General features: G+C 43.6%; 2 protein-coding genes across 2 annotated transcripts in view; one reads left to right on the top strand and one right to left on the bottom strand.

Annotated features, from left to right (window-relative positions):
* stk39 (serine threonine kinase 39) overlaps positions 1-12,906 on the bottom strand; it is a gene marked incomplete at both ends in the record, with an annotated part of 28,597 nt that extends 15,691 nt beyond the window's left edge. Inside the window, 10 exons of the mRNA XM_080839423.1 lie at positions 6,594-6,659; positions 6,762-6,810; positions 8,167-8,300; positions 8,478-8,579; positions 8,664-8,773; positions 9,711-9,766; positions 10,235-10,376; positions 10,534-10,642; positions 11,065-11,177; positions 12,801-12,906. Of these exons, the coding sequence (XP_080695549.1) occupies positions 6,594-6,659; positions 6,762-6,810; positions 8,167-8,300; positions 8,478-8,579; positions 8,664-8,773; positions 9,711-9,766; positions 10,235-10,376; positions 10,534-10,642; positions 11,065-11,177; positions 12,801-12,906 (987 nt within the window). The remainder of the gene's footprint in view (positions 1-6,593; positions 6,660-6,761; positions 6,811-8,166; positions 8,301-8,477; positions 8,580-8,663; positions 8,774-9,710; positions 9,767-10,234; positions 10,377-10,533; positions 10,643-11,064; positions 11,178-12,800) is intronic.
* A 1,913-nt stretch (positions 12,907-14,819) lies between these two features.
* cers6 (ceramide synthase 6) overlaps positions 14,820-21,040 on the top strand; it is a gene marked incomplete at both ends in the record, with an annotated part of 31,768 nt that continues 25,547 nt past the window's right edge. Inside the window, 3 exons of the mRNA XM_080838737.1 lie at positions 14,820-14,989; positions 17,562-17,667; positions 18,331-18,461. Of these exons, the coding sequence (XP_080694863.1) occupies positions 14,820-14,989; positions 17,562-17,667; positions 18,331-18,461 (407 nt within the window). The remainder of the gene's footprint in view (positions 14,990-17,561; positions 17,668-18,330; positions 18,462-21,040) is intronic.

The raw sequence follows: 21,040 nt of genomic DNA, 5'->3' as shown, positions 1-21,040 counted from the left end.
GTGGCTTACACCTGTATAAACAAGTAGGCTAACTCCATGCAAACAAGTTTCTGTCCCATTAAGAATGGCAGTGTGTAATATAAGCCTGTGTCATCATTTAACATAAGTTAGCCATATAGCCTAGGCTATAATGTCTGTTGCAGCCTAAGATAGCATTACCTGTTGTTCTAGGGTGTTATGGTGCATAGACTGACTGGAGATATGAGATATGACTTCAGCCAATATATTGTAATAAACCAGATTACTACACACAGCAGCACACCTACATTTGGACAGGTTGGGATCAGTATTACCAGAGCCCGTCTATGGATCAAACAGTGGTTGCATCTTCAGCTGGAGACAGGATAGTGTCTCTTCGACTTGATTTTGCTACCTCAGTTCATTGTTGTTTGGTTTAATGTGAGCATTGACCATTGTAGTTTATCTATGTATTTATTTTGGAAGGGAGAGGGTGCCAAAGTAAAATCTCACCTAGGCATCTAACACTGCCAGGGTCGACCCTGTACCGTCTGTCTGCTTTTGTCTGGACAGTTTTTCCGTGTAAAATCACGAGCAAAGCACTGGAATGAGCTTGACACTTACCCTGCTAGAAATATGCACAAATGGCAACCAGGACCCAGAGTGAATGTCGGTGTGAATATGGAATGAGGGAAGCGGTTACGCTACAGTGAACAGTCAGCTCTTGCGAATCATCTGTCTAAAAGTGGGTGCGATGGCAAAAAGCAGCATGGTGTACACAGAGTCGCATAAACACAAAAGACACCAGATAATGCACCTTGCTATTTAGCCGTCGAAGCAAAAAATAAATCCTTGCGTCATCAAAGCTACGAGCGCTAAAGTCTCTCCGAACCCTTGTTCCACAATATCAGGTTCGGGCTCCTTGAGCAGAACAAAAACAGCATCAGTCCATACACACTTGAGACACCCGACACACTCTACTTTACATAGAGAAGTAGACTATTGTATGCAGAACACAGACTCTTAGATTCAGCTGAGAGGAAGCCTACCATTAGAGCTTCACTGTATAACATCACAAGCACCTGTTTGACCTTAAAAACGTATGCAAAAACGATATGCCATGTGGTTCATGCAGTATAACTAATTTATAGGCCTGCAGTTTTGATCATCTGCTAAATAGCTATAAAGGGAACAGCACAGTACAGACGCCACATTTTGGTCAAATAAAAGGCAAGGCATGGGAGACAAATAAATAAATATTGGATTAATTTTTTTTTAAATAAGTTCAGAAAAGCGTCTAACATCTTGTGGCACCTTACTGGTCCATGAATAAGCAGGGAGCAAATGATTTGGTGGTGTGAGGGTGAATGACAGATGTTTGCTGATGCCAACAATGACTGTGTCTGATTTCATCTCAGATGATTTCCCCGCAGCCAGCGATGGTGGGATCAAGAAACAAAGGGCACAATCGCCCTCTACTGGTCAACGCAAGTAACACATGCAGAATAGTCATTTCAATGCAAGACAGCAACGCATGTCTGTCTGACTTTGAAATATGCTCTGTCACTGCATAGAAAAAGGTCACTGGCATTTTGATGTTTCTCCAATACTTTCTCCACAATAGCTATTCTCTTCACATCTGATTATTCTGAAGGGCACTGTACACGAGAACACTGGTTGGTGCAAAAGTACACTTCCTGAAATAGATCAGAATTTCCATCTCATGTCAAAAATACAGAACTAGATGATAACACGCAGCCCAGGGCAGCTCAAAATCATTTCAATGTACCCATCTTCTCTACCCATTTTTTGAACATCAGCTGTCTGGCACAAACCACGCACAACTAGCACGCATACAAAATGTACACTGCTGCCAAGATAATAAAGTCTCCCCACATCCAACCACTCAAGAGCTCAACTGTAAGGTCATCACACGCATTGCAATAACAATAGCACAGCACCTCTCTCAGCCACTGGACGGCCAGTTCACTGCAATGCCCTCTGGACGCTGGTACAGGTCCCTGAGGTGCAGCAGGGCTCAATTTGGTATGGCCACTGCAGCACTAAACAGAGTCTCTCTCTGTGAGGGACCGAGGCGGCCATTCTGTGTTTTGGGATGTGGGCTGACTGGAGTTAGTGGCGAAGTTGGAAAAGAACATGGTGCTGGAGATCATGGTGGCTTTTCTTATCAACCCCAAAACATGTTCACAAAATAAACAATCATAAATCAAAAACACACACAGTACTCAAGGTACTCACAAAGACTAGGCACAGTTCACTAGGCACAGTTCACTAGGCACAATTCACTTCACCTCACACCAAGTAAATGTTCCTTTCTCACGCCTTCTCAATGCTCTCCTCTCAAGGAAGAAGGCACTTTTTAAGTAGGCCCGCCACTTGGGCTTAATTGGTCCAATTGCCTCTTATTGGACTCAACCATTGTCGTTGAGGGAGCCCGGTCTAAACCATTGTAGTGGGGGAGACCTCCCTACATAAGTCCCAAACTCCACTCTAGTACGCAGAGGTGAGAAGGAGGAATTCAACTTTTCACACTCGCTGAGGGAACTATAAGCCTGGTCTTATTTTGCCTGCTGTTGTGTGCTGTTGAGGATCAATACTCATGAGTACTAGTTCTAAATTGTGTGTTGTCCTCCTGGTACATTTTCTATGTGTGATATACTGTCCCCCCACCTCCACAACCCCACCCCCCACCACACACACACTGGGACAGTAAAACAAACTAACAATATAAACCATTAACTTAGGCCTTGCAACACAGTAAACTAATTGAACCCTCTGCCTTTATTGCATTCAGTCATAATGCAAAATGTCTCAATTTTTCTGTCATAAATTGACTTTCGAATTCCAAATGTCAGTGGCTGGTTTCAAAACTAAAATGTCAAACAACAAAGGAGCGTGTGTGTGCGTGCGTGTGTCTGGAAGTGTGTCTCGGAGTGTACACGTGTGTATGTGTGTATGAGTGTGTGTGTGCTTGTGTGTGTGAGAAAAAAAGAGATGGTTAGGGAAGAGAGAGTATGTATGTCTTTGTGTGTATGTGTGTATGTGAGGAAACAGTGTCTGACAGTGGAGGGTCAGAGAGTATTTGTCTGGCAGCTTCTCCTGTGCTCTTTCTCTCTCTTCCTCTCTCTTCCTCTCTCTCTCTCTCTCTCTCTCTCTTTCTCTCTCTCTTTCTCTCTCTTCCTCTCTCGCTCTCTCTTTCTATCTCTTCCTCTTTCTCTCTCTCTCTCTCTCTCTCTCTGGGTCCCAGCCACCTCACCCAGCCCCATACACCAGTCAACGCCTCAGGTCAGAAACGGTGAGTAAACACAGCCACAGCCGCAGAGACAACAAACACATAGCTGTCACATTGCATTCACACACACACACACACACACACACACACACACACACACACACACACACACACACACACACACACACACAAAAACAAACATAAACATGCATACAAATATTCACACACATATCTATTACACATTCACACAACACCGTGCACAAGCTTAAACACACACACACACACACACAAACATGTACAAAACAAAACACATATATACACTGACACAATCTGACACACAACACACCACACACGCACACTCTTACATACAGACACACACATACACAAACCTGCACACAAATGCACAATTGAAAGGTCATCAAATCACAACATTTCAACTGTGCATTTCCCCTCCCACGATTTCCAGTCAGTTTTGTGTCACAATCTGCCTTAGAGCTTTGCCAGTAATTAAAAATCCGGTCCCTGAAGCCAGGAATCTGCTGCATTCACTACTTTCCGCCCAAGGTCAGGATGACAGAAAACTCCTGCTGTGTATTCATTAGCTTCCTCTGTCAAGTACAAAGGAATGTAAGTGCACTAGGGTGCGTGTCGTGCTTTAAGTGTAATTCTCCACACCTGGCTCATTGACTTAACTAATCAGTTAAGTAATCAGTTTTCAGACAGCCATCCACTTGTCTCAACAGACTGTATTTCAAATGCTATGTCAATGCACACGCTCATAGATGCGCACTGAAGTACAATGTTTTTGACCAGCAAGTAAGGATGTAATGAGAACTTCACCCATGTTGATACAGTGTTGTTTGGGGCTTTGCTGAATGTGTTTTAACATCCGTTTTTTCATTGAACTCAGTAGGAAATCCGATGGTGCTTTGGCCAAATGTGTGAATGGTGGGAGGGGGGGGGGTTTGAGAATGAGGTTAGTGGTTCAACAACTGGAAATAATGTGGCTCATTTAGAAATAGTTAAATTCCTCCATGGCTGTCACTAGATGTTTATGTATAGTAAAATAATATTGTAATGTAAGTCTGGTCCTTTAAGACTAAATAAAAGAAAAAACTCAGATGCCGCACTGCCTTGTGAAGACCAGGGGATGCATTACTCTAGCTGTTACAACTGAGATTTTATTTACTGTGATGTCTTGGCAGAATAGCCTCTGCCGTAATAGATTTTTACAACGGCGAAAATGCATTTGTCAAATTGATTCCACTTTACATTCGGTTCTCTTCATGATCAAGTGGCACAGCTAAAGTCCTCTCTTGTTTCCGTCCCCAGTCTGAAATCCTCTTACGTCACGTATCAAAACCAAAACTTTTCTCACATCAACAAGTCAACACTCTAAGCACAATGATCTACAAAGAAATCACAATATGTGATATGACAAAATATTTACTATTGTATTGAGGTATCTTTTTATATATTTTCAACATATCAAATATGTATTTACAAAGCGGGCACCTGTGACACAGCCTGATATCAGTAGCATTAATGCTATTACAAATACACAAGCGCTGTACAAATACCCATGCTTCACATTTCTCAACAATTATGCCTTGTGTTTTGAGGATCATGTTTTGCTTTGTAGGTTTGTTGTGTAGAGCTAACATAAAAATACTTGCATTACACTGAATAACACTAGGCTATTATCTGATTGAAAACTAGCATACCTCACATACATCAGGTTATGAGCGTAACAGTCACTTAGATGGTCTGTGTCCGAAATGCCTCACAGAATATTCATTATTTAGTGGAGCAGCACTGACAGGGATCAAGCCCACCGGTTTGACTGGAAAGGAACCAGGAGCTTAGGAAGCTCTGGCTCGGATCACAGCAACGGTCCCTATCCAATTGAAATCCTATCCAATATATCTCAGTGTGGCCATTTTGTTTTTCCTTTTTTTGGTTCGTTGGGGTATCTGTTCTAGTAGTTTGTCATTTGTTTTTTTCAACAGTTCACTGCACTCTCATGTTTAATAATCAGTCCCACACATTGACTCATAATTCCAAGTGGTCTCTGTAAAATGGATGTGGTTGGGTGCCATGGGTCGCAGCCTCGTCAAGTTACAATCTGATCTGCGATCTTATGTACCTCTGGCCCACACAGTTATGCTGCAGTTCGGGTTTAAATGAGAGAAGAATAAATGAATATGAAAGAGGATGGAGGCCACTGAATATATTTCACAGGGAAACAATGGGAAATGAAAAATAGCTTCATCTGCATAAACCGCTGAAAGGTGAAAGTGAATTCAATATTGACAAAACATGTGGCCTATTGTAATGCATTTCACAAAACATCACCAAATATCACTCTCAATGTCCAAATGCAATTGCTCACCTCTACCACAACTCTTACTGTCCATGAAAACCATATTTGACTCTGTAAAACACCTGCACCAGTCAAGCCACCTTTATATTTGCCACTGGTTTTCGGCTGTGTCCCTGGTGAAGGCCCATAGAAGCTAGCTCTGAGAGCTACATAGGTGCCCACAGGGAGAGGCAGAGGGAACAGCAGGCCCAGCCAGGGTAAGGGTTAGTTGAGGCTTCATCAGATCCAGGCATTTGGCCTCAAGCTCACGGCCAGTTAACTGTGACCGGGAATCAACTGAGCATGCAAATGGCTGTGTTTAAGTGCACCTCCCCAGTTACCTAACTGCTCACATTAAGGCCCATTTGTCTTTGACGTCCATTTGCCGTGAGAGGGGCATTAGACGGCGTTGAACGCATGGCTTGTCAGCACACACCACTGCCTTCTGCATGACTGATGGCTCCCGGCCCAGCCCCGCCTCGTTTCGACCCAAGGGCCAACCTGGACAGGACAGTGTGTGTGTGTGTGTGTGTGTGTGTGTGTGTGTGTGTGTGTGTGTGTGTGTGTGTGTGTGTGTATGTGGGTGTGGGTGTGTGTGCTTATGGGTGTGTGGGTGTGTGGGTGTGTGAGTGTATGGGTGTGTGTGCGTGTGGGCGTGTGTGCGTGTAGGTGTGTGTGCGTGTGGGTGTGTATGTGCACGTGTCTGTGTGCTTGTGTGTCTGTCTGTGTTCACATCTACGTACAGCATGTGTGTGTGTGTGTGTGTGTGTGTGTATGTGCATACATTAGTGTGTGTACGTATGAGTAGGCATGGGAGCATGTTGACAGTAAAGTTGTCTTTCTGGGGGATCTTGTACTGTCAACACCCTTCAGAAGTCCCCCAAACAAAGCAAGGCATTCTATTCTCTCAGTGTTCTCTCTCCCTCAGTCAATACAGCTGCTGCTGCTGCTCCTGCTGCTGATGAGGGATGAGGGATTGAATGGCATGTGTCTGCTGTCTCGACGGGAGAGAGGCCTTACCTTTTTGACTCGCTGGGCTATTTTGGGACCTCGACACAGCAACTTCTCAGTCAAATACTCGTGGGTCTGTTCAGTTGAGAGAAGGGAAATAAGCTTTGAATGCATTGCAGGGATTATGTGGGTGGAGGTGAAATAGAAATGAGGTTTTGGTGAGGTTAACAGACGTACCTTGGCCTTCTGGAAAAATTTACATTTCAAAAGCTCTGCTGCAGTGGGCCTGAGAGACAAAGAGAGAAACAGAGAGAGAGAGAGAGAAAGAGAAAGAGAGAGAGAGAGAAAGAGAAAGATAGAGAGACAGAGACAGAGAGATGAGAGTGGGGGACAGAAGAAGAACAATGAGCTCATTGACCATTGCGTAATTCACATAGCTCACACGTGTGTCTCCAGGTGTATGAGACATGCTGTACCTCTGACAGCACAGACCCCATCTTCTCTTAAGAGACTCTCCAGAGACACACTGACTCCTGACTACACAGCCCTCTCTCACCCAGAGATCATACCACACAAAAGACACAGCCATCCTGGTGATGGACACCTTATGAACTGCATATGAATTCACACTTGTGCTTGCAAGAGTACCTATATTTCAATTCCTCCAGGTCAGATTGCACCCATTTACAGCTAATCCTCACCATATAAACTGGAGGGGGGGGCGCAATACATTTAGTTTGAGGGAGGACAGAATGAAGTAGTAGTTCAGTACATAAGCACTGCTTTAGCAATGACCTTTCACCCAGTCTGTGACAAGAGGACTATAATTCAGTCTAAGTGAACCATACAAACCCACCAAAAAAGGAAGCGACCATGAGGAAGTCTACATATCCACTTGAGTCAAACAGAACTTCCACTGGCAAGCTGTACAAAAGATTTCAACCCCTAACAGGCTCTGGTATCATCTTGAAACTTTAAAATATCTCTCATGAGGCGGTTGATTAGTCCACTTTAGGAAGTCAAAGGCCGTTTTAGATGTGTCAGCACTAATAGTTTTAATTTTAGTTTAATATAGTTTTACTTTTAGTTTTCCACTGCAGGAACTGCCCCTGTAGGGCCTCTTTCAGGGCCGTTTCTGGGGGTGAAGTTACACCAGAGTACAGCAAAATAAGTTACAGTTTACATAGCTAGCTTGTTGAGGTTACAGTCAATGAACACAGGCAGGTGTCTGCAGCTGAAATACAGGCTTTAATCATAGAGGTGCTAGTATATTGGTTTATCAAGTAATACCAGCTGCATGTTAGCAACTTTAAAGCAACATTCAATTGTCTACTCAACCTTGAGGTAATCCTAATGAGGTAAAAATCTCTGGTTTAATCATCTAATGTTGGAACTGCTGCAGGAAACAATGTATCATTATTTTGATATTAGACTGCGTAACATGCAGGCTTATTCCTGCTACGGCTGAAAGGGTCTATAAGTCACCTGGGAAGAGCCCTGAGCTCCGGAAGTGGAAAGCGCCTTTTATCTGTGACCTTAGCTTGAGCGCTGAAACTACCTTGGAGCTAATACATCTACAATTACCAAAACAAAACAAACCTGAACAGAACGAAACAAATCAAAGATAAATTGAGACTCAAACCTTTTGGCAGGGTCCTTTTGAAGGCACATGGCTATAAGTTTCCTACAGGACTTTCCATACTTCTTCATCACTTCCTTATCTTCCACACCCGTTTCTAAGGTCGGGGGGTCATTCTGCAGTGTTAACATTAAGACCTGGAAGGCAAAAAGAAAGCCTTTTACAACACCACTATCCATAATCGTTCAGACTGTTAAAATGGATAACATAGAATAAGACAGAGGGCTTAAAATGTGGTCCATAAACATATAACTTCATAGGAGGTGACTGTTAGATGCCCGAGAGTATGGAGTGAAGTCAGTGCAGTCTCTTACTTTCATGGGTGGATATCGGTGGTAGGGTGCCGACCCCGTGGCCAATTCAATGGCAGTGATTCCAAAACTCCAAATGTCTGCTTTGAAGTCATAACCTCGTACCTGCCAGCAACAGAACAGTAACTTCAGGAGCCGGAATGCTATGAGGCAAACAAACTGACTGAAAGAACTGCTGATGAGTTCTACCTGTTCCATCACCTCTGGCGCCATCCAACATGGAGTACCTACAAACGTCTTGCGGACTTTGTGCCTGGTTACATCTCCTCCCGTATTCAAGAATGCACTGACTCCAAAATCTACCCAGGATGAAAAGATTTACCCAAGTGTGGTTGACATGTTTCTTCTGGTAAATCATTTTAATACTGTTTATATCCATAAAGGTATTCCTGGAACGAAAAATACATCTCCAAATGCAATTTTATTTACCGCCTTATGCCTTAGAGCTAATCCCTCACCCCTGCTACGTTATTCATTGAGCACTGTCAGCCAAGGTCAAAAATAGCCAACAGGGTTACATAACCAAAATCAATACGCAATTGAACCAGTCACCCCATCCGCTTCAGATTGGGGGGAAAAATCAACCACCATAAATAATTTCACCTGGTTTACCAGCATGAAATCAATCCCTCCAATTTTATCTGGTAAATATTCCACATCCTGTAAATTCCATACATTCCACAGATATATATCTGACATGCGCTTAACGTGTGAACTGATAGTTTAAGCACAGATCCAAATCACTGTGTCATTTTAAAATTGAGTTATTTACACATGCATGTTCTAAATGGATAATAACCACCAAATCAATCAAAACAACTGCTAGTAGTTACCTAATAATCTAATACAGAAGAGAGGTATTAATGACAGAGAACAATGTGAGTATAGGACAGCTGATGAATACTAATATTTACATGTCAGATGAAGGTTAGAAGTAATGGGTGTCCATGCCCGGCCATGTACGAGAGAGTATCTTTACCCTCTAACCCCTCATGCCCCCAGAGAGGGCTCACTCTGAGTCTGGGCAGAGCTGAATGGGTCGTGTTGAGCGGAGGGTTAACTGGTTGCCTACTCACACTCAACCTGGAGAAATGGTTGCCTTGTATATAGCCAGTCAAGCAGTTGCCACGCCTTAGCAACCCCCCCTCTCACCCCACCCCCAACCAACACAGCCCTGTTCAGTGTGGTTTGAAACGCAATCCGTTTCTCCCGGGAATAAGTAATCTCCTGACCAACCTGCGATCTGCACCGAGCCGTCCTCCCCCAGCAGGATGTTCCCCGCTTTCACGTCCCTGCGGACAGACAGACAGACAGACGGACAGATACACAGACACACACAGAAACTCTGGGTGACCCAATGCTGAGTGGGGCAACAATCGATCGCATCTGTCGGCATTCATTAGAGTTCTCTGACTGGAGTCACTCCCCAACACACCCCTGAGGGATGGCAATGGTTTAGGCCTTTCCGGTCTGTGACGTCCACAGAGGTTCATTCATGACCTCCCATTTGTGGGTTTCTGGTCTTACAATCAATGCCATTGAGTGGATCCCTCCAACTGATGGATATCTCTCAAATACATGGATAGATTTTTCTGTGCAATACACACACTGTGATAGTGGTGAATGTGCACAGTGATGTCAGCAAAGCCAGAGTGAACGCTTACATTGCCACTCTCGAATCTAAAGTATCATTGCAAAAGTGTGATTTGGACACACAAGAGTGTGCACAAACATTAAAAAACAGTGGAAGGGAGTCCTACCTGTGAATTTGTCCATTTCTGTGCAGATAGTCAAGGCCCTCTAAAACTTCTTTTAAAATGGTGGCTATTGTGGCCTCGTCTAGGACTCCACTGTTGTGCTCTCCTTGGTTGACTGTGTGCTTGATGATATCCAGCACCGACCCTGCACAGGTTCAGAATGACACAGACCTCACTGGACCAATTGCAGGGATATCCACCCAAACACTTGCAAACACATGCATTCCATACAAAGCTAACATGATAGCTAGCAAGCCTGCATTTTATCAATATCTGAGAAAACTGAGAATCTTCAAACTTACCTCCACTGAGAAGCTTCATGACTAGCCAAAGCTCATCTTTTACAACAAACGAAGTGTAGTACGTTACGATATTTGGATGGCTACATTGGCTCATTGCTTGAATTTCTTTCTGTATAAGGACAAGACGGGGGGGGATGAATTCAAAGCTAAATAAAAAAATCAGAAAAATGTCAGGAGAAGTTAGGCATTGTTGAACAACTCCTGAAAGGTCTGCTGTCATCCCTGCAGCTGTGTGACTGAAACAAATGCATTCTGGATCAGCTTACTGGGGTGCAGGCCCATTTAATCACACATTTCCCCTCACAACATGCATTTATGTGCACAACTGTCCCGACATAAATCACCCTGAACCCGACGGCCCTCTCACAAGACCCAAACAAAGTGGATCAATGAGAAACAGCTTAATCCTGGGAGTGGCAGGTAGGGCCTGAGGGAGGTTGTGGGGGTAGGGGTGGAGGACTGGGTGGTATCTGTCTGGCCAAAACACGTCAAGAAAAAAAAATATTAGCCTGTATTTATCAACCCACTCACCAACAACTCGTCCATGCTGGTCTGGCATTTCTCGAGGTTGATCCTCTTGATGGCGACGCGTTCCTGCCGTGGGACGCAGAGGGCAGCTTGCACCACTGCCGTGGCCCCACTTCCTGAAAGACAACCATGAAAAAAGAAATGAAAAATGCCAGCCTGGACTTTTCAAAACCCCACAAGCTAACGCTGTCAGATTTGGTATAAAGGTCAAGAATATACAATTTCAGTATAATTGCATAATGATGATGGACAATAAGGACGCCATGTTATTGTTTACAACATGACCAGACACATCATTCATAAGTAATCAAAATGATTTATTACTATTGTTTTGGATTGATACTGCTTCTCTAAAACAAAGCTGCACTGAGAGACCTTTTAATTTGATCTGAGTAACCAATTCACTGTCCATCATTCATTTCATTTAAGTTAGGGTTCCATAATAGGCTTCAAGACCACTTCAAGGTATAGGTAATAACACTGAATACACTGTCATTACACTGTTTACATACAACATCAACTATTCTACTTTATTCTATTCTACTCTATAGATCCACACAAAAGCACAGATAAGAACATTAACTTGTATGACATGCAGCACACACCATGCCAAGTACTAGTGATAGATAAGGATGAGGAGAGACCTGTCTACACCGAAGTGCTGATTATGAGAGCTGTGGTGATGAGTGCTGCGCAGCAAAGGGACACATGTGTTATAACCTCTTATCAGAAGTTAAATACCATAGACTTGTAAGTCTTCGCACCCAACTCCTCTACATCGAGCTGTACTGTGAGAAGAGAACTATTAGCCTACAAGGCATTATTCAGGTACATGGGCCTACTGACGATTAGATTGCTTGACTGCTTCACACATTTAACAAATGACTTAGGATACACAGATACAAAGTTCAACGTTGCGATACATTTGTGGAGCAGTGTGCGGACTGCAGTTGAACCAACAGAGGGAGCACATAATCTGACCATTATAAAGAAGGTACCAATAACAGTTTAGAAAGGCATGAGGAGCGACCGATAGTCGTCTCACGATTCCAGCGAGATAACCATACCGTTACTCTGGCTACATCCAGCGGCAGTAAAACAGTCTAATAACATAATCATAGATACATGGATAAATGTGCCTTTTTAACGTCATATATAACGGACCAAGCCAATTTAAACCAACAATATTGAAGCAGCATGGTCTTTACTACGACAGGTGGCGGCGGAACTGAAAGAGCGGTATGGCAGCCTAAACTTCAGAGGGAAATGACACTCGGGAGGTTTCTATAAACCGCGGTGCCTAAAGCTTGAATGCAACACCTCATTTGTTAATAATATGGCCTTGAATTATTTGTTCATGCTGACTTTTAATAACATTCCCCAATGATAGTCCACAGTAGGCTGTAGATGAATGTCATGTCAAAGCATCTTTAGGATAAAAAAAAAATCACACGCACTGCGCCTCTGGACAATGTGACAGTCGCCGTTTTGTCGTGACACGTTCAAATTAATATTAAGATGCACAGTACATTACATATCTTAATCTTTAATCAGAACATGCATGCGAAATATTCCGGTGTCTTACATCCGCATTGCAAAGGACTAGTTTTGTACGTCAACATCGGCTGTTGCATATGAAAAAGCCGGTAGGCCCTTATCGTCATTTACAATTGGTAAGATCCTAGTAAGCCTATAGATAAGCATAATAAATAAACAATGTAGCCATAAGAGCAACTAACCTATAACCTCCTGCAGCTGGTAAGACTCCTTGATAATTGGCCAGCTCGTTGTCGGCACTGGTTGCGGATGGTGTCCAAGAGCCGGAGGATCGCCTTGCTCCGCCATGATGCTGTCTGTGCAGCTGAGCTACTTAGCTTAGCTAGTTGACAGCTCTCAGAGCTACAGAAAGCAGCCCTCACCTCCTGACAAAAAAGTGTGTCTGCTTCTGATAATACTGCTAGCGCGATGCACCCATCTGCAAAATGGCCATTCTTGAGGCGACTAGAAACTAGAAAAAAAAAATAAGATTAACGGTAGGCCTATAGGTTACTATAGCTTTCTGTATCTTATATCGAAACTATTGAATATAGTTGGTTTTATAATAACCTACTGTTTGATCAGATTAATTAGACTTCAGATAACTTTTGGTTGTGTTATTAAATAGATAGTCTTCATTTAATTTAGGCCTGTAGTTTTAACGCCCTAATCCGATTATTTGCCGTTTAAGGCGGTTTAGGTTGAAATAGCCTACTGAACTCACACACGTTCTTAAATACAAAATTATTCCGATGTTAAGGCACGTATTGTTTTGTTAAAATATTCAACAAAAGATGTTTTATGGTGCAGGCAGCCAACAGATGCTACTTTAAGGCCTCACTAATGTATCATAACTTAAACACGTTGTGTCTTTAAAGTGGCTTTAAAGAAGCTTATCGCCGGTTTATGACACCTCAGGTGCCCTTTTCCTCGAAATAACAAAAGCTCATTATAAAAACAGGCATGCTGTATTTTGAGAAAACGTGACGCAAAATATTCATAGACATTAGAATAAAATATCAGTTTACTTACTATGTAGAACGCATATAGGCGAGTGCCCATATTGGCCGGTAGATGGCGCCAGTAGGCTATTCATTTCTACTGGACATTCTGTTACCGTACTGTATGTAGATTCTCAAAGAGAGCGGCTCACTTGGAAAATCGTTCGGCCTAAAGTTTCTTGTAATTACATTTATTCCACCAACATCTGTGCTGTACTATGCGATGTAAAACTTTACATGTCACATAGTGTAGGCTAGGCCTACACACAACTACAGTCGGCCACACTTTTGACTGAGGCTGTTAGAAATAGGCCTAGTCTAAAATAAATAAATATCAAGGTACGGGCGCGATACGTTTATGCCGGTCTTATGACCAAAACACTTATTTCTGTTATACAGGCTTTAGTGAACATTCAGTTAACATTACTCGTTTGAGAATCTGAAAGAAATGAGAAGCCAACAGGCCTATTTCCCATTGAACCTTTACAATAAACTTGGTTGGCCCACAGTGTTGTTTAGTGTTTGACTGTGTACAGTAATGACACTGAAACAACAAATGGCAGTAGCACTATCCAACGTCCAACTCAGTGTTGAGTAGTGCGTAATCAGCCGCGACACCTTACCAGACGTGCTAGCGACGGAAGCATCCATGGGTTACATGGGTTAGCCTCCTTGCTAGCATGCCCGTGATTGCGAGTTCAAGTCCGGTGCGGGACTGTACTTGTCCACACAACGCAAGTTACATTGGTACCGTGACCAGTAGTGCGAGTGAGGTTTAGGGGGTGAGTGTAGGCTGTGAACCTCACTCCCCGACACAGAGACGTGCTAGCGACATACGCTAGCACCCATGGGCTAGCCTCCTTGCTGTAACGGTAAAGTCCGAGTCCGATGCGGGAGTATTTGCTTGTGCTCTACACAACTTTAAAGTTACATATTGGATCATCTTCAAAACCAAGAATTAACGTTCCCGGTCGTTCACTGTGGTTTACTGTAGAGGCCTTTAAATTGACGTTAAATGAATGGCACATAGGCGAGCCAATCATAAGCTGAAAAGCAGAGTTCACTTCCTTCCTCAAATAAACGGGCGGTGCATATACTGATTCCATCATCACACTGAAACCTGCAGAGATCTGCCGTCGGATCACTACAGCCCAGCATCGGCTGTTGATAACACCGTGTGTAACTTGTGAAAACGGGGCGCCTGGGCTGCCTTTCAACACCATGGCTGGTATTTTAGTTTGGTTTTGGAACGAGAGATTTTGGCTCCCTCATAATGTAACCTGGGCTGACTTAAAAAACACAGACGAGTTAACCTTCCCGCAAGCAGAGGATCTGTATCTGGCATGTCCTTTAGCATTCTGCATCTTCATGATTCGACTGGTATTTGAAAGGTATGTGTGTGAAACCTGTCGTCCCTGTGATGAATTAATTCAAATTTGGAATCTAGAAGTGTAAGTGTCTCATTCAACATTTAATTCATCTTGCAATCAATTCAGGATTTCCTGGACGAGCCTCGCACCTCGCGTTGTGGAAAGTCTGTCAGGAAGAATTTGTTATTAGTAGCCATTTTCCTCGTCAACAATTCATTGACTTACATTTCAATCAATTGTTTTGGAATATGGTTGTGTATAGTCTTTTGTCACCGTTATATAGGTGATGGATACAATAATTAAGTTACAGTTGGCCTGTAGTCTCCAAGAGGCTGAAAACTCGTGCTTATCTTGTTCAGTAATTGTTCCTAGTATCGTGATATCTGCACGTTTACATCAGCCAAAGAAGAACTAAAGCTTTCTAGACAAAGTGCACTTCCCCTGGTTGGTCGACATACAGGTAAGACTGAAACTAGTCAGACTTACTGTAAATGAGATGTTCAAACCACAACACTTAGGAACCCGGTAAGCAGTTGACAAAATGCCCCTGCTCACTGTAAATCTTGTTACAGCGAGGTACTGGGAACTGAGTGTTTCTGGGACTGACTTCCTGCGAAACCAGACTGTTCATTTTGATATTGCAGTGAACAGAGATGAATGTAAAGGGCACCAAAACTGCCATTTGCATATGTTGGCATATTTAGTAGTTGTTCAACAATAACTGCACCACAGTGATAATTAGAGCTGTCCTGTTTGTCCCCTCTATGAGGTGGGACATCTTGAGTACTCTCTCATCCTTGCTTTTTTGTGTCATGCACAGTAGTCTCAGCAGTGTCTAGTACTAGTGTACACTAAAGGCTCCAACTTGTCATAATGATTTGGATCTGCAGCATGTCTGACCGAACGTAGCCTTTGTGTTCAGAGCACATATCCCTCAGGTACTGGGAATACTGTGCCTGAGCAGGAACTCTGAAAGCCAGAGAGCAGGAGCTTAGAGTGGGCCTAGCTGGAATGGACTGCTTGTGTAATGCCCCCAGGCTTGGAGGGGGGGGGGGGCAATATGAATATTTTCTGCTGCAATCTTCACTCAGGACCACCACGTGTAAATGGCCTAAGCTAAATTGAGTTATTGGTCTTCTATTGGTCTTTCTGTAGTTTATCCTCATTGCCTCTGGGTATGGAAGAACTTTCATGCACATTGGTATGTCTGTTATTAAAAAGCCCATTCAAAGCTATCCTAAAGAGGTTGATGTTGATACCATGCATGTATTATAACACAGGACAGTGAAGGCATTCTTTGTTCTGAGCGTGAACAGTTAAAATGCTTTTCATACAAACATGTTTGTCATCAGTCTTTCTCCAAACCATGTAGATCTACACCAAGATGTCTGAACATTTGGACATAGCCTGTATTTGACCTAATAGTTACTTATATTTATCTGGTTTGCCCCAAAACTGGTAACAGGGCTACTGAACTGTGAGGGACAAAACAGAGACACCCAATTCACCCCTTTTTTTGTCTTTGTTCATGCTGATAACTCTCTTTTGTAGTCACCTCAGGTAGGATACAGCATAGATGGGTTCCCTGGCCTGAATCGTAGGATTGGTTTAAGGTAGTTTGCAAGTTTCACGACTAGGCTATTGCTTCCTTGTGCATTTCTGTGTCGGTGTGGTGGTGGTGCGAAAGCATTCTAACGGTTTGTTTGTGCGTGGAGCGCCGGCTCTGCAGAGGCGGGTGCTCTTGTGCTTCCCCTTAGTTCCTCCCACAGTACACGTGTTCTCAACTGTTCTCAACTGGTGCCGCCGCCACCGCCGCAGTGGCCTCCTGTTGCCTGACTCCTGCCGTGGTTCAAAAGTGACATTTGAGTCACAGGCAAGAGGGCCAGTAGAGTTACAGAGACTCTTCATGTGTGCTTCAGTATCAGTTGAGCTCTTGGTAGAATGCTTTATCTATAAGTGTAAGAGTAATACATAACAGATTTTTTCTCCTGACCAAGTAGGCTCCATTAATATGTTTTGCATTAAGCCCACAGCCAGGTGGATGTGATGGTTCCTAGTAATCACATGATGATGAATTTCTCAGTTTTATTATTTATTTACTCATTTTCATTTTGTACATCTACATCCATTATGTGCTGTGGTGTAATTTCTCAGATAGATTTCTGGGGAAGATACAGGTTTGAGTTGTACTGCGAATGTCAAGCCCAATGTGTTTTATCACCCAGAGATAAGGACTTCAGCTTGTGTCCTCTCTGCCAGAGCAGGACAAGGCCGAGCCATTCATTTGGCCTCAGACCTAGAGATGTTTATCATATGAGCCATCAGGTTTGATAAAGATGCAGAGCAAGATGTCATCTGTATTGTGTCTCGATCTAGATAATGTGGTTGGTTAAGCACCTGCCAGTGGAGAGATACTGACAGGGTCTAATGGGGGAGAACAACTAAAAGCCTTCAGTTCGCCAGAACGAGTGCAGCCCTCTTTTCTTTCCCAGAAATTAGATTCTCCCTCACCAATGTGAAAGGACAATTTTGCTGATTTTCTTGTGATGAATCGATGTCCCCTATCTGATGAAGCATCCCATCCTTAATGCAGGTTCATTGCCAGACCATGTGCCCTGGGTATGAAAATCCAAGCCAATGGACCTCAGAGGGCCCAGCCCAACGCCATCTTGGAGAAGGTCTTCACTGCCATCACCAAGGTAAGCCGTCTGTCTACATATTGTTCTCAGAGGAGGAGGGGAGCGGTGAATCGACTCAATGACAATGTTGTACAAGCATAGACCTCGAATTTGCAGAGACATGCGCAAGACCAGTTTCCCCACTTAAGAAGGACTGTGTGGATAACTGGGAGACTGAACAGTGAGACCCCGAAGAAAAGCAGGACTGCTAGATCTCCACGCTTTTATCTGTGCCTTCGTCTGCTGACGCACAGCCACGGCTATTTTTGGCACTGCTCAGAACTAAGTTTCCTTGACAAATGTTGAGCACGGTCCACAGCGGGGGGAGGGAGGATGCTGGGGCGTAGGCCTTGAAGACGCCTCACCTCCTCGCTGAAGGAGGCAGAGCGCACGCTGCCTCTGGAAACCAGGTTACGGTGTCTTTGTTGCTTTCACCTGGAAGGTGAAGGGGTTCTATTCTTGTACAACTTGTCATGTTTCGGTATCACGGCGTGGTCTCAATTTCAGTAGTGCCCTGAAAAGACGTTGTGAAGCAGTGGTATTATATGTGGCAATGTTTTTTTTTTATCCTGTCGAGTTACATTTCTGTCATCCGTGAAGAAAGGTTATGAATGACATTCTTTTTCCTTGTCTTTTCTGTTTTTCCATCTCTCTCTCTCTCTCATGCCACCACGGCTCCCCCAGCATCCAGATGAGAAGAGGTTGGAGGGCCTTTCAAAGCAGCTGGACTGGAATGTGCGGACCATCCAGCGCTGGTTCCGGCAGCGCCGCAACCAGGAGAAGCCCAGCACCCTGGCCCGCTTCTGTGAGAGCATGTGAGAGAGCTTCTCCTTTTGTTATCCACAGTCCACACAGGACCCCGCTGCAGATACCCCACCCCACAGCAAACTATGGATAAGCCATATTTGAGCAAACTGCAGCGTCATGTAAGACGTTAATTTTATATACCTAACCAAAGAGGGAAAGGCCGTCTGGAAGGCTTTGAGTGAATTCTTCTCTCGCTTGGATTTGCTGAAAATGTAACAGTTTATTACAGCACCATTCTCTTTAATACCTTTTTATCTGACTCCATTTCTTGTCTGACCCCACTCTTTGGGGAGCTCAGTCTTAGCTCCCTACTTAGAATGCATATAAATACCGGGTTTGTGTAGGCTGATCTCCAACTCATTTATTTGTACACCTATCGTCTGTAATATGAAATCCTCCCTTACTTTTTAATAACTGGTTTTGTCTCGGACTAATGTCGCTTAGGATAATGCCACAGCTGATTGACATACCCACGGCACAGGCCGTAACTATTCTGGGTAACTAACTCAGAGGTCCTATAATGCTGCTACGGGACCTTACAGCTTGATAGTTGACCTGGTCCAGGGACGGGTGCCTGACTGTAATGCGATCCCGTATAACCATTCAATCTAGAACAGAGGCTGTTCGGTAAACCCTCACTATATAATACCACTAACAGTTCAGTAGAACATGTCTAGCCCAGGTGAGGATAGCCAGTTGCCTCGCAGGTTTACGCTACGCTTTCGGCCACTGTGGGTCTGGAGCCACCTCTAGTTCGACTTCTGTGGAAACACCGTACCTGAGAGTACTTCTCTTAGTTAAGAATTTCTTAAGAGGGCAAAGTGGGTCAGTATATAATAATTTATTATAACAAGCACAAGTTACTTAATTACAGTACATCCAATCAAGTATGAAAATGAAGAACTAAAGCTAACCTAAAGAATACTTACTCTAAAATACTACACGAAACATAAAAACACTTAAAGAACATGAACATACCTAGCTGCTGCGAAATGACTATACTCACACGTGTGTGAGGGAGATCTGAAGACAGAAGACTCCAAGAGCTTTGTCTGTCTTACCCTTAAATACTCATTTTCGTCCTGCATCTGACCTAATGATAACCCCCCTTACCAGGATGTTTCTCAAGATGAGATTCACACATTAACAACCAAATGGAGGGAATTCCCTCCCCCTCTATTCAGGGGCATCTTCGCCCTCTCACAGAGGCCAAAATGATCAAGTCTCTGTTAACTATGTTTTCCTTAATATATACAGCTGTAGAACTGAGACCATTTTCCCACTCACATTGAGACCATTAAAATGAGTCCAAACATCATGCAGAAATCACTTTCTAATATCACATTAAGTTTGACCCTCTCATTCTCATTGTCCTGTTCCTAGTTTGACCTCAGCAATTTACACTGAGACAAACAGGAACAGAGATCTGAGATAAGAGTCTCTGCAGGGGGCTGGGAAGATCAACACAATACCAGCACAACAGGGCACCATAAAACAACACCCAGCCCCACCAAATGAATTAAATAACAGAGGAATAATGCCATCTGTGATTTTCCACTTCAAAGAGCCATTTCCTCCTTACAGACCCCCCTTGACCCCATTGGGGTCAAATATGAACATGACCCCATAGGAGTCATTCGGGCAGTTTTGCCTGTGGCAGGATGGCTCTTCCAATTCTCACTTGTTGTTGCTGATGTATGTGATTGTCTGAGAATGAAAATGTCTTTGTGTCCCTTTTCAGGGCATGAATGAAGCGTTTGAGTACCACCCCTGATCCAGGTTTCAGGAGGTATTTGGTCTGTTGTCTGACCTGTTGCATTAGGCTCATGGTGTTAGTAAGAGCCTGCATACCTTCCTCACAAAAGGTGTCCTCCCCCCTAGGGAGAAACATTCATGTCCAGTGGAACTCTTTTTAGAAAGTTGAACTGCCCCATGGAGTCCTCGGTTATTTCCAGACCACACTGTTGTTTGTTGGGCAGGTCAGACCTCCATAGGGAAGGAGTTCATCTCACGGAGGATACACTCTTGTGTGCGTGACCCCTGAATGGCATCAGCATCTCCATGGAGTGACTGTACATGCATTAAGTACCATTAAAGGAGAAAGGTTGCAAAGTAATACAGGTACATACAACATAACATGATATCTCATGGCAATAAGTCAGAGTGGAAAACAAGGTCTCAGTCCTTCTCACTGTCATCTATTCTATTGTGTGATCTCATTGCAATACTTGATTCTTTACCACTAGTCCTATTGAACGTTTGGGGGTAGAATTGAGAAAGACTTGTTCAGGGTGACTTAAAAGAAAGGCAGCCAAGAACCCTATGCAGCCGGTATATTCACTTTCTGTATACATCTTTAATGTTCCCATTTTTGAATACTGGATATTTTTTGATTTGTTCAGACGCAAGCCACCTATGCAGATCCAGGATGCCAATGATCCCTTAAGCATGTCTAGGTGACTTGCGCAGGCACAGATCCTTTGTGATACTTTTTGCCTGGCAGTGGTGAACAAGTCCTGTGTATATGTTCTGCAGACTAAGGCACGTTCGATGGTACGGGTCTGATTGAATATTTGGGTGACTATCG

This window comes from Sprattus sprattus (assembly GCF_963457725.1).
Source record: "Sprattus sprattus genome assembly, chromosome: 5".
In the NCBI taxonomy this organism is placed as follows: Eukaryota; Metazoa; Chordata; class Actinopteri; order Clupeiformes; family Clupeidae; genus Sprattus; species Sprattus sprattus.
This window is presented reverse-complemented; position numbering and strand designations above follow the sequence as displayed.